The sequence below is a fragment of the Balaenoptera musculus genome, chromosome 13 (assembly GCF_009873245.2).
Source record: "Balaenoptera musculus isolate JJ_BM4_2016_0621 chromosome 13, mBalMus1.pri.v3, whole genome shotgun sequence".
Taxonomy (NCBI): domain Eukaryota; kingdom Metazoa; phylum Chordata; class Mammalia; order Artiodactyla; family Balaenopteridae; genus Balaenoptera; species Balaenoptera musculus.
Window position 1 is genome coordinate 33711506 of NC_045797.1, and position 14743 is coordinate 33726248.

At 38.7% G+C, this 14743-nt stretch overlaps 1 protein-coding gene across 4 annotated transcripts in view; it reads right to left on the reverse strand.

The window, feature by feature from the left end:
* MEIS1 (Meis homeobox 1) overlaps positions 1-14743 on the reverse strand; it is a 138417-nt gene that overhangs the window by 48905 nt on the left and 74769 nt on the right. For all 4 annotated transcript variants that reach the window (XM_036873880.1, XM_036873878.1, XM_036873876.1 and 1 more), the window contains one exon: positions 11984-12129. In XM_036873880.1, coding sequence (XP_036729775.1) covers positions 11984-12129 — 146 coding nt within the window. The remainder of the gene's footprint in view (positions 1-11983; positions 12130-14743) is intronic.

Consider the following 14743-nt stretch of genomic DNA (forward strand, 5'->3'; position numbering starts at 1 on the left):
CATCACAGTATCACCTTTACACACTGACTTTCAAGACCCAGAGGCAGGCTGGCCCCTGTCTGCTTTGTCACGGGCAAAGAAGGCAGGAATGATTGTCCAAGTTCACTCAGCATAAGAAGGTAAACAGGAGAATTCAAGCCAACCCAGCTCTCTTTTTCTGCCACAAAAGGCACCTTCTCCCCAAAGAACCAGCATAATGAGTTCAACCCTCCATTTTATTTTGCTCTGGAAGCCAGCTTTGGTCCCTGAAACCAGTACTTAAGTACATCTTGCCTTGCTTCTCTTCTCATCTTCCTGTCTCTAGTAATCAACAATCCAACACTGGGAGCATATTTCCACCATTTCTCTTGACATTGGTAATGGGAACAATGGCTGGGAAAATGCACGCTCTGTGATGCTACCAGAAGGCTGGCCTTCTCATTCTCAGAGGATAATACCTACCATTTAGAACATTTCAACAGCCCGAAAATTCCCCATGTTGTGACAATCAACCTATGTGACACGTGATCCATGTTGGTACAAATGTAAAATATAGCATCTAGAGCCCTGGAGATTAACTGAATTCTAATGCCACATTTTAATGGTATTTTACAGATTTTTCCAAAGTCTCTCAGCATCTACCCCTTAATTAAATCTAATTTGGTTTCCACATAGAGTGTTACGGAGCATAGTCACTTCACGATACATGGAAGCTCGATATACATCATCTTTACCTTCCAACTACAGCCTTATGAAGATGTTTTCATGTGGGAACATTCAAAACTGATTTATGATGCTATTGCAACAACTAAGCAACTAATCTTCCAGTATAAATGTATCACCTAAGAACAACCTGACTGAAACATATAAATTCCATAATACTTAAAAATATTATTGTCTGTAATGTAATAGGGCAGAATGTTTCAAAGCCTATAACCTTGCATGCAGAAGCAGTTCTTCAGGCATTAATACTTAAATGGGTCATAGACACCACATCTGTCATTCTGTCCTGAAGTCTATGAGGCAAAACCAAGACTATGCTGGCCTATTGATTTTTCTAGCATTTGCTTTAATTTACTTAACCATTGAGAAATCCATCAGTACATAAAGGGCAACTGTCCATTACTGCCTCATTTGCAGACATTCCTTCCCCTCATTTTTGGTAAATATTTCCCTTACACTGCTATGTGTTTACAGTGTAAAAACGAATTAGGAAAGTGCTCACACCTGTTTCTGTTCAGTAACTGCTGCACTGAGGTATATGTAATGTGCTTAAAGATAGAATATCTAGACATTATTACATCTGTGTGCAAAGGGTGGTAAATTAGATCCTAATTACATTAACAGGGATTCTGCCTCCCAGCTTAAATTTTACATGAGTACTCTGCAAAAATCCAAAAGCTCTGCAGTGGTTTCTTTATGAGCTGGTGATTACAGCTACTTCCTATGCGGTCACTAAATATTCTGTTTACAAATAAATGAAGAAGCTTTGAGCCAACTTGCCAGGGTAATAATCTATTTTTTTTCCTCCCCCTCCCTCTTTGCAACAAACCCTCGCCCCATATGCATGGCAACAATCAGGAGCCCTGGCTTCATCTAATTACTCCATCACATAATTTCACAAATTGCTTTGTCACTGGGGAGCCAAGTGCAAAACACGCTCACAGTGGGATTTCAGGCAGCAGCTTTCATTTACTACTCATTCCTTGTTAAATTAAACACGAAAACACGAGTTGTGTGAAAGAAGTCAAAAAGAATGCCTGCAAACGAGCCAGACAAGTATATCTCCTATTTACCATTTCTCCAAATACATCGTTGGCAACAGACATTGTGAACAGGAGTATCCCCTTGCTTGGCTGGCCCATTCCTAGTTCGATATAGCTGCTGCAATAGACCACAGCCGAAAGGTCAAGAGCAAACGGGCTTCTCCAGAAAGTAAGTTTCATCATATATCAACAGGAAGCTTGGGCATATGGTAAAAAATTTGATAGACTCAAGTCCCTCTATTCTTTACCCTTTCTGCTTTCTGAAGTGCCTGGCCATCATCCTCATATGAGAACGTGTATCTGTATTAGATGAATGATGTTAAGCCCTTTGAAGGTATAAACAGTATCCCATATTTCCATTCTGGCTAGAAAGAAGGAACCCGATTCCACTAATCTTTAAAAGTTCTCCAATGGAAAGATCATCAATCAAGTTCATACGGTATTAGATGTTTTCCTTTTAAGTATTAATGCCTTGCACATTTCTGAAACACATCAAGATAAATGCTCACCCATCTCACTAAGGGTGTGGGTGGAAGAAAAAGAGTGTACTGTACGGTGGGTGACATTACTAGAGGGAGTGAACCTGAGGTTATACCCCTGGAAGCTGACATTTTTATGTCAACAACTAAACACAGCCACTGGTAATTAAAGGTATTTCTCTGCAGCTCAGGAGCCAGCAGGGTCAGGTACAATTTTACACCACAAACCAGTCCTTTATGCATGTAGATTTGCCAGCATTATCTGCACAGGGAGAAGGAGACATTAGCAGCAGCTGTCTCTCTGCCTTTACACTGAAAATTCCATTCATACAGACAGGTGGAGTAATTTAAAAGCCAATGTGGTGCAATTTCGATGTGACTAATGTCACTGCCTACTAAAATGCCACCATTACCACTGTTTATGGAAACATTACTAAAATTACATTTTATTCATAAGAATTTTAGGATTCTGGTTATTACTAGCTTTAAAATGATCAGACCTCAGTGTCATACCCCAGAGCGGTGGCTTAATTCTCCAGGCTTTAGCAGCCTTCTTTGCTGAGAAAAGACAGTTGGATTGTAGTTTCAAGAGTAATTGGGGCTGCATAAGCAGTTTCCCCTATCTCCATAAAGCAAATGAAAGACATAGCTCTTTGGCGTCCTGAACATGTGACAGGCAAAAAATCTTCAAGGAGCTAAATTCTGTGTTCGAAGGGTTAGTTACGATTTGCATGAGGAAAGATTCCCCAAATCACTATCACACATTGTTAGTGATACACAGGACTAGAGATTTACCTATTTCCATAAGGAAGGAGGGACAGTTCATGTTTAAAATCTGAAATTCTAACAATGTATAAATGATTACAATTGCACAAAATATCAATAGCTGCAGCTATGCCTTTTTTATGCACAGATATGTTTGGAACAAGAATCTAGATGGGAATGGGCCTTCCTTGACCCCCCGTTACCAATAACCATCAGGTTGCACTATAAAGTTTTATGCCAAACCTTCTGGCTCTTATTTTTATTTAAAAAATACTAATCAGCTAGCTCATGAAATGAGACTGTAATTATACCTTTGAACTCCCATGATGGTGATTTGATTTGCTCTGTGTTTGGGAGGCAACATGGTAAAAAGCACATGGAAATTCAAGGCAGGAGACCCTCCCTGGTTCCCGCTCATCCAGTTCCTAGCTTTTGACCCTGAGAAAATTCATTAACTTCTCTCACCTTCATTTTTGTCATCCTGACTACCTTACAGGATTGTCTTAAGAATCCAGTGTATGTGAAAAGATTAAACTACAAAGCACCATAGAGACACATATTATAAGTTTATTTAGCCTTTTGATCAATTTTTTCCTTCAGCTGTTAACAGGACAGAATGAGCCAATGTCAAAAGAGCCAAGCAATTAATGGATCATTTTTTTAAAAAAACTTGGTAAAAGTAACATTATGTAGGCAGGAGATAATTTCATTTCTTTTAAAAATGAAATTGTCACTTTTGTGGAGTTCCTCCCCCAAGAAGTTTGGAAACTGACTTTTCTTTAAATAAGGGACAGGAATTATTCCTAAGCTTCTATAAACTGCAATAGAAATTTTCTCCACTCATTGATCTTTCTTAGGATGAGTGTTCCTATTAACACCTCCTGGCCTCTGGATGTCCCAAGAACTTCCTAGGAGACCGAATTCTCAAAGGTCATTTGCGTCATGGGAGAGCGCGTGGGCTCTACAGGGATGCTAGCGACAAAGTTAATGTGGAAACAAGACAAAAACTGATCGCAGAATATTAAGAACTGAAAAGCAAAGACACCTAAATGGTTAAGTTCATATATATTGCCCCATTTTTTTTTCTGGAGAGATAATACCAGGAGGACATTCAAATACAAGCAGTGATTTAAATCAAACAAAGGTCTCTATTTCAGAAGATTTTGAATAATCGATTATAAAACCAAGTAACTTGTGTCTCATTTGAATATCAACTAACTTAGGGTGCTTGCATTTATAACATCAAGTTACTTGAGGCCTATCTTTTCTTTAGAGTGTCCAAAGATAGAGCAATACTTCTTGTATTGGGAGCCATACTCCCTGGGCTATAATTTGCTGAGTGAAGGCATTTTGCAATAGCAAGAAAACACAAAATCTGAAAGGTCTTTGAAATGTTAGAAAATCGCCTGGCGTAATTCTTCCAGCTACTCCTCTGCTCTTGGAGGCTGCCCACAGGCCCACCAGGAAATGGGCGCCTTATCTGAGTGTTCGAGGGCTCTCTCCTGCTTCCTGACACACTGAGCTGAGTATCCAGCCCATTGACGAAAGCCACCTTTCCCAGGCTCAGGACTCGCAAATGGAAGGACAGGCAGTATTGAAACACCAGCACGTTTGTCCATAGCAGTCATTTTGCTGTAAATCCGCACAATTACTATCATTACTACTTTGGAGCCTTAATAAAGCGATTTTTGCTGTCTCATGGCATTCAGTGTACCTCAGGTCAGCTTGGCCCATAACCAAGAGGGTTTCGTGACCATTGCAATGTGGTCTCCACTCTTTGCTTACCCTCTGGCATTGGCTTCCATCAGCAGAAACAGAAAAATTAGAGCCCTGAACATAGCTGTTTAGGGGATTAAAAGAAGTAAAATGGATCAGTTTTTCCCACCAGGCTTGGTACGGATGGCAGGGGTTCAGAGAGATTTGTCTTATAGAAAAATGCCCAAGTACATAGGGACATATATGTACACAGAGTCATAATCACACTTCCATAAGAAAGACTGAGATGTGATGAGGATATTTCCAGTTAAGTCAAAGTCTGCTAAATTCCATGACATATACATTTACTTCCACTGGCAAAACAACCAATCAGCCAAACCAAACCAAAACACTGGAATCCTCCCTAAAACAAAACCACTGGATTGTCTGTCCATCAAACCTCCATTCTTTAAACCAAAGTACCTTCACTAGGGATCTTAAACACTGAGAAAGTAAAAAGCCAAACTTATGTCACATGAAATTCCTAAGGATTAGGCTGAGTTAGTTTAAAAAATACGCTCACACATATGTACGTGATGCTCTAATTTTAATCTGAAAGATACATTGAGGAGGAGCAGTTTCATATTCATTGACTGAGTTTAGCGTTTTATCTTCAAAAATGTATCATCACTAAGAGGTATCAGAAGACAGGACATTGATATACGTGTTGAAGTGTAAACGGCTAGCTAGTTTTCCAACAGTTATGTGCATGGGCAACCATCAACTTAATAAACTGTGCTTACATGGGCACTTCTGTTTTGAACCTAATCCTTCATTGAATCAACCCGATTAAGAGTATATCAGAAAACCTGGGCTTCCATGGTGGCGCAGTGGTTAAGAATCCACCAGCCAAGGCAGGGGACACAGGTTCGATCCCTGGTCTGGGAAGATCCCACATGCCTCGGAGCAACTAAGCCCATGTGCCACAACTACTGAGCCTGCGCTCTAGAACCCGCGAGCCACAACTACTGAAGCCCGCGTGCCTAGAGTCCGTGCTCCTCAACAAGAGAAGCCACCGCAGTGAGAAGCCCGCACACTGCAACAAAGAGTAGCCCCCGCTCGCTGCAACTACAGAAAGCCCAAGAGCAGCAGCAAAGACCCAACGCAGTGAAAAATAAATTAAAAAAAAAAAAAAGAATATATCAGAAAACCAAACAACGATGTATTTTTAACTTAGCCTTGGAAACAAAAGGACAATTTCAGAATAAGCTGACAAATTGCCAGCCAGACGCTACAAATGTCCCTCATATAAGGCACCATATAAAGGCCATCAGTGAAATGAACACACCATATGACTGAGCACAAAAATCTCAATCACACCCCGAAATTCATAGAGCCCCAATCAGAGTTCATATGCTTAAGAGTCCTGCGCACCTGGATAAATGAACAATTTTAAAATTGGACTTTTGTTTTTACTTTTGATTGTTTTTTTTCCCCATGCCTCCTCGTCAACCGACTGTAATTCCCCCAGGTCAGAGGTGCATACCTAGGATGGGGAAGAAAGGCTGGGGCACAGGGAAGGAGGTGTGCGGGAGGCTGGGAGGGAGCTCTGCCAGGTCACTAATGGCCTCTGGGGCAACAACTTGGAGAGCAGGCTGATGCTTCGCCTTTGATCTTCTAATTCACAATGATCATTAGTATTAACTCCGATTCTTCTGGGTGAAGAATTCCAGCTGTAGCCTTTTCAGTTTACCTGACCTAAGAAAATTCATCACCCATCCCATTAGGATTTCAATAACCAGCTAAGAAAAAGAAAAAGGCAGTTGCCCCAGAATCTAGAAACCACTCGCTTCATTATTAAAACAGGGTTTATATGATGTATATTACAGAAGAATTAGGGCATTCCAACATTACCTCCAAGTCATTAAATAATCTACTCCATTTTCTTCCTGAAACAGATGACTCCCAATTGGGTAAAAGATATTCAGGGTCCTATCTAATCAAAGTTGAAATATGCCATCTCCAAAGTAGCAGAGATCTTTCAAAAGTAAGATAGAGAGATCTGTCATCTAAGCCTGTATTGATTTCGGCAAAGCCAAGCTCTGACCATCATCATGACTAAAGCCTGCGAAGATGACTGGTAACCTCGTGTAAGAAAAAAAGGTAAGAACTGTGAAGATATTCTTCTTATGTATTTCAGAGAGCTCATTTTTGATATGGGACATGGGCATCTGAAAGGAAAAAAAAATCTTCTCACTCCTTCATACTAGTTTTCAAGTATCTTAATTTAATAAGGTATCTGTAGATACCACATAATGAAAAAAGGATCAAAGTTAGCTGCCATCTCCACAAGCCACCCTCCTTGGCTCAGGCGTATGAACACGGAGGACTAGTTAGGACTGTCTTTCCCAAACACTTTGCACTACGCTGATTGACGTTTTAGGCCAAAGTTCAAAAATATAGTCTTCCTGCCTTGCTACCTTCTTAGAACTAATGGCAGCTGAAGAATGCTAACTGGTAAGGCACAATAGGAATATTCACTGTTAAAACTGGCAAGGAATAGAGGTGAGGGATAGGAGGAGATATAGAAATGGGAGGAGAGGAGCAAATTCCGTCTGCTACCTAACTATGTGCCTCTGTACTAGTCCTTCTCTCTGTGTCTGCCTTTTGACTTTCCACTCACCTTGATCAACAAAATGGGCTATCTGGATACCAATGAGAAGTACTTTTTCATTCTAACAATAATTCATAATGTTTAGAGAGCAGTTCTTCCAAAATTGCAGGCAGAGATTTGATACTAAGATGTCTCCACCAGATCTTGTTACCAAAAGCAAAAACCAATGAAACAACATCTGTCTCTTCTAGAGCATTCAATTCCCAATTCAATTCCATTTACTCCATTCTTAAGAGTGGCGGACCCGCAGGGCACTTTTCATCTAATAGTGTTTCTATGGCAATGCCATTCTCAACCTGGAAGATTCTACAACCCCTCACTTTGGCTTTATCCACATTGAGAGGAAAGTCTTATAAATCAGAAATTGAGACATAAATTTCGCTACAGAAAAAAAAAAAATAGTATTTTCCAGGCTAGAAGTTGAAAGAAAGAAAACAAAATCAAATGGCAAAATGTGTATATAACCTAGAAACAAAGTTTGTCTCTATAGCACCCAATGGGATCCTCAAGGTCAGTGAAAGGATGAGGAATCCAAGAGACTGTGAATGAAAGTCAATTCACCTTCAGGATCACCTCTCCTACTCGTCAATGCTGAATGAGTCACACCTTGAATGGTTTCTTCACCTGAATTTGCAGGTATGCATTTGAACAACCTCAACTCTCCTTAACTTTTCAGGATTCCTAGAGTACACAAGCTCCATGCAGGAAAATATGTCACTGCGTATTTTAAATAAGAACCATATTAACCCCTTTTCTATTTCGATTATATTTAAAATTGCAATATGTTAGGGTAGGAAAACAAAAAGAAAAAAGACCCTTGATTCTTTACCTTAAACATTGTATTTATTACTTCTCTTCATTTTTACTAGCCTTTAGGCAGATATCTCTGTAACGCTATGTAGCAAAATAACCACTAATATGCAAAACACATCCAGCTTAAACATTATGACATAGCAGGTTATATTTACAGCTGGAATAATGCCCTTAGGAAGGAAAAAAACTCTTGATGTGGCATATGCCCCTGAACTGATCGTGACTCTGTAGTGACTCACACCCAAATATTAAGTACTTTCTAATTGTTTGCAGTAATTTGTCTTCAGGCAAATGCAAGCATTTCTATTAATACATCCTTTTTATTTTCTTTCGAATTCTCTCTCATTATCTAAATAATGTCAGTCATTCTTTTCAATTCCAGGGAATAGTTTCTTTTAGGAGAACTTCTCTAGTTATCGAAACTGGCAAAGGTTCAACTAAGTCTAAGCTGGAAATTCACATCACTGAAATTTCCTTTTACCCCATAATCACCAAAGTTTAAAACCTGTTTCCTTTTTCTTTTATTGTTTTTATTATACACAAGTATGTCCAGTTTAGCTTGCTAGAGACTGTGAGTCCAAAAAATGAAGCTTTAGTTCTCTCTTTGGAGTAGTAAAATGTGCTACTGATTAAATCTACCTATGACCAACTACAGAAAGGCACATTTTTCTTATGCAGCTGGGGTGCAAATCCAGAAAGGTTTTTTTATTCAGGGCCTATTCTACTCCTCTAACAAACAAATGCTGAAAGCCCTTTCAAAGGCAGCTTTTTTTAACTGAATAAACTCAATGAAAAGATTGACCCATTTATTTGAAAAAGAAAAAAAGATAGCAATTTGCTTTCCAAAAGGTGTATGAGGTTTTATAATATACCTTTGGCATTTAAAAAATTAGTTTTTTTACAATTTGCTAATAAATTGTGATTGCTATTGTTTTAATTAGCCAGAGCTTCAGTTGCTCTTTTATATTTAGCAAGATTTCAGAAAGGATCTCCTGGATAAGTTGCATTAATCATATAGCAAGAATGTGATCATCTAAAATTTGTACACAGTCTTCCAAAGGAATTGTGCATCCCTAAAGACCTCTCAGAATTTGAAATAAATGTGCTAAAGAATTAATACTGAGATAACAGTAGTTACTTACATTTGGACAAATAATAATAAAACTCTCTTTATACGTTTTCTCATAGTATTTATTATAATCGGCTCTTGACTATAAGTATTACCTAAACAGTTTATGCATTCTTTCAAGAAGTATAATGAGACAAGGAGAAGGCTGTTCCTTGTAACTGGAAATCTATCTACTCTTGCAATTGGAGAAGAGGGACAGAAGGGAATCTTTCTCATTGGAAGAAGGAAAGGGGGAGAAAATTTAAATATATCCCCTCACTTTGCTTTTTAGATGATATTATGAGAGCTTCTGCTTTTTAGAGACCATTATCATTATCAATATTTTTGCATAAGCAGATGGCAGTGGAGTGGGGAAGGAGGGTGGAAATACCCAGTGGAAACCAGGAGACAACGTCTATGAGCATTCTTAGAATGCCAGGGAGACATGGACAAATGGGTTTCCCCTCTCAGGGTAGTGGTACAGGCCAGCACCGACCCTCAAACTGAAGGAAATTAGCCGGACCTCAAAAAATCAGACAGTTCATGAATAATTTCTGTTGCAGCTGCCCCAATAATATATGGACCACAAAAAGCATTGCAATGCAGGTAAAGTCATGCTGGCTGTTAAAAAGCATTTTGTTGTTGTTGTTCTTTGGGTTTTTTTTTAAGAAAATAATATAGCTCTTGGCAAGGTTCTTCACAAGGGTACGACCTAGAAAACCAGGAAATCTGGTGGATGAATAAAAGAACTTGCTTCTTCTCTCCTGATTCTGTCTGAATCAATATTTGATTATATTTTATTCAGGGGCACCTCAGCTTCGAGTGAAGCCAAAACTCCTTTGCAGATTGAAATGGAGGCTGACGAAGTCTACCTTTTTTTTTTTCTGTTAGTATAGGAAATAGAGTTTGGTTGTGACTTCAGGGTCAACCTGATTTTGTCCCCTCCCCCCACTCATCCTCAGGTTAGATCAGGTTAGCTGGTTGGCTTCAGTGATGAAATAACAGCAAGGCTGCATCAGCACTTCTGCCCCATTGTCACTTCTTATCTCCCGCTGACTTTAAATGCCGTGCTATTTATTTTTCATGCTATGCCCTCTAGACCCTAGTCCTTCCCCTCCCATTCAGTGGTGGGCAATAATGCTCAGCAGCGAACTTGCACAAAGCAGATCTCAAACTATCCACGTAAATGCAACAAGTGTCAGGCAAGTAATGGCACCCGAATCAGGTTTCGGGTCAACCTAACGTGATGTTAAAATCAGCTAAACCATCTACATCTTCAACTAACTGCCAGTATTAACCATCCCTAAAGCTGATTCCAAAACTATCAGCATAATCTAGTTACTGTTTGGAATCGTGGTGGGAAGAAGAAAAGGAAAGAAACTATTTTTTAGTTAGTCCTGCCGCTCTCGGTTTTTATTTTATTTAGGGATGCTGGAAAATCTGGATGAATTTATAGCCTCGAGTATTATTGGAGGCACAGCCTCTGTCCAGAGGAGCTGAACCAGCTTGGTCTCCCACATCCTCTGTTTGTCTCCCTGTATCAATATAAGTCACTGAGGAACATGGCTTTGAAAGTGGGTGAGGATGTGAGGGTCAACAGGTCTGGACACATGAGTGACAATGCAGAATTAACTTTGATACTGAAGAAAATCAAATGACTTTAAGAAAAGCCAACTATGCTAAGAATAGTAACATAAAAGGTTTGCTCCTAACATTTCTTTCAAAAAACAAGATTTTTAACATTCATTCATTTTAGGCTAGTCTATGCTACGACCTGTCTAAATTTGTCCTTCGTCCCTAACGTTGAAAGTACCCCTGGCCAACAATTTTGTTGATTTTTAATATATTATTTTACCCATAAATTTTCATTTCATCTTCTTCCTTAGATGTCATTAAATCAGTATGCACTTCCAAAAATATCCACCAAAATATTATGATTATAAATATTTTGAACATGAAATCCATTCAGAACAATAACCAAACAAAACAAATCCCTCGGTGGCATAAAGCCCCAAATCTCCAGTTTCTCACATCTCCAGGAGAATTCCTGCAGTGAAAACAGCAATACTCACACAGACAATATAAACTGTTACTTGGCTTGAAAAGTCACAAGGGACTACACAGGAAGAGCTGACTCTATATTGCTGTTTTCCTTTACAGTTCTAAAGACAGGGACAACTTTCACTGTGCAGCTCTGACTCAGATGAACGTTTTGTAATGGCAGCCAGTACATTCAAACCACTTCAGAGCAAATTATGTGAGCAACCTGCCATTGCAACAAGATTTAAATTTTTGCAGACCATTCGCCATAAAGGTCCACGAAAGCACTGGAAGACATTAAGTCCTTCTCTCTGGGGTTTGTCTGACTTTGTTCTTAGTGGGACCTGGTTCTAGGTACTTACGAGTCACACTGAGAAAAGCAACATCATTAGCATAACATACTTAAAGTCACAAGTGCACATGAACTCCTAAACCTTATAACTTACAAAAGTGAGCAAAATCGCAATAGCAAAACTTCAAATAAAACTCCTAATTTGGGGTATGGATCTAGGAAACAAGTGCTAACACCTCTGTAAGAACTGTGGGCACACAGTGATTTATGAAATATTCCAAGTCCAGAGGGATCATTTTTCCCCCCTTTTTTCTACCAAAACTGGTTCATTGTCCATATTTAGTTTACATATGTCATTTAGAATCCACTTACTGTTAGATGCTGGAACAGCCACGCCCTCATGATATTTGTGGCTACTTTGGGAAAGATGCCACGCTTTTTGTGACGCTTTTTGTCCTTATCTGGATCATCATCGTCACCTGTGCTGGGGGAAGCTACACTGTTGTCCAAGCCATCACCTGCAAACATAGTGAATCAAATTTTGACTGATGCTACCTTAACATGCTTTATTCAAATAGAATGCCTTTGGATATAAACAAAACCAAAAGAGCAATATCAATGATTAATAGTTTATTTGGTACTCTTTTCTTTCTTTCTTTTCTTTTTTTTTTTTAAGACAAAGAGAAAGAACAAGGCCTAGGCTCAAAAGCAGTCAGGTCTAAGGAACTTCTTCCAAAGAACACTGGAAAAGGTCAAAGGGAATGGAGGGGAGTATCCAAACTCTTTAGTAGCTCTGTTGCCATGGTAATTATTCAGATGTGGATAGTGGAGACATGTTAAGTGTAACTCCTACTGGAGAGTTACATATGGTGGAAACCATGAGCAGAGGTGCTGTCTATGCCTGGGTATTCAAATCCCACATAAAGTCATTGATGTCAACTTGTGAGAAGATGCATTTAAGACATCAACTATTTCCATAAGTGATCTATCTTAAGACTAAAGTAGGCCACGGAAATGTAGGTAATCCATCATATAAGCAGTCTGACATACGAATGCTTCAAATAGAATATAATTTTTCTTGTCATAGAAAGAGAGCATAAAGTTTAGTAAGGGAAAAACTCTTGAAATCGATTTTTAATTCGAAAACAATGACTATTTAAATCAAATAAAGTGATGTTAAATGAATAGTCAGTTGGGATTGTACTCCCCTGATAATCCAGGCAGTTTCTGAAAAATTTCTTCTCGATTTAAATTTTTCTCACGGAAAAGTCACCTGCTTACACATTCCTATACACTGGATACTATTTTTCCATTGATTTTTGTTATAACATTTAAGTTGTTTCTTCTAGATAATTTTTTGGCTCTGTGACACAATAAGATAAAGAATGTAGTATTCCTTTTAAAATGGCATATTGAATAAGAAAAAAAAAAAGTGAAATTTCAGTCCATATAATCACACTGTCCAAAACAAGTCATAAGGTACAAATGGAAAGTAAACACTTGGCGTTTAGGCACAAATGTTAAAAGGGAAAACAACAGTGGACTATACAAAGTACCCTAAAAAGTAGCTTAGCTTTTGTCAAACTGGTACCCCAGCTCTCTCAGTGGAAACTACTGGCTTTTAGAAAGGAACAGGTTGATCTGGGCCCAGAAAGAAGAGCTAGAGTGGCGAGGCTTAACAATGAGCTAGCACACTCCCTGGGTTCACTGGGAGACCCGTCCACAGGCCCAAAGAACTTTGGTAAGACTGCACATGGGAACTAGCCTCAGATTCCTTTGGATCGCTTCATGAATTTCTGTATTCCTTGTTTCTTTTATCTAAATATCCTACACACAAAAAGAATTCTCTATTTTTAAAAAAATTTTCTTGATAGTTGATTTACAACGTTGTGTTAATTTCTGCTGTACAACAAAGTGACTCAGTTATATATGTACATATATATATATTCTTTTTCATATTCTTTTCTATTATGGTTTATCACAGGATATTGAAGAATTCTCTATTTTGATTTCAGTTATTTCAGTCGAATCTAAAGTAGTTAGGTTGTCATTAATCGGTTGTTCTTAACAGAGTTCCCTCAGGAAACTCCCCCCGCCACCCCTCCCCCCAAAAGAAAACTGCCCCCTAAATTACCTTGACTTGTACTGAGTTGAAGTTTAAAAACTTTGTTGGGTGACAGACACACTGATTTCGACATTTCTGCTAGGATGACAGCATATGCCACAAACACAAAACTTTTGCAGAACTTTTCTGTTGAATTTTTATCAAATTAAAATCCATAATTTCATTGTATTCGATGTTTTGTTGACAAAAATCGTATATTCTGTAAAAGGTCCATGGAATCATAGCTGTGTTCTCAGTGAAAAAGATCATAAAGACCCACAATTCCCAAGCCCTCACTGTAGCAATGAAGAAAGTACTTGTGATCCTACTGGATGATTTGCTCAAGGGGGATGGTCCAGGCGGGATGAGACACCCACATCGCTAACCCAGTGTTCCTTCCACCCCACCACACCTTCGATTTGCATACCCAAGTGTTTTCTAAGGAGTCTCCTTGGATTTGCCTAATAAATTCTTAGAAAGTCCAATATTTAAAGAGGCTTTTTATTCAGAGAAGCAATTCACCATATAAAATAACAATTCATTAAAAAAACATGAGAAAAAAAACCAACTCAAAAGCATTTAAATTTTCAGTGGGCTAATCCACTTTCAATATGCAAAAGGTAACCAAGGAAAAGAAACATATTACTTGATCACTGATTAAAAAGCTTCTGACCTAAGGACAGTTTTTCACCACCTCGCCCATGATTGTTTTCAACCTTAAAAAAAAAAAAAAATAGCCTTTCTCTCCATCTCAAAACCCCTCCAGATTAATTTAGCAGGCAATGCCTCCTGCCTGCCTTGAAGAAAATTCATTGATAATTTATGGAAATATCTACTATAATCCAGCGGAGATGACTTTTTTCCAGCTTTGTGCATCAATAGATAATCAAGGCCTTAAAGCAGCCTTAGCTTCCCATTACCTCAGGCAAAAGAATTCCTGAAAGCGTGCCTTGAGGGCACCTGAATTATATACTGCATTAGGAGAGGAAGGCTTTCTGCATTCCACGTGTAACACTCACCAGAACCTT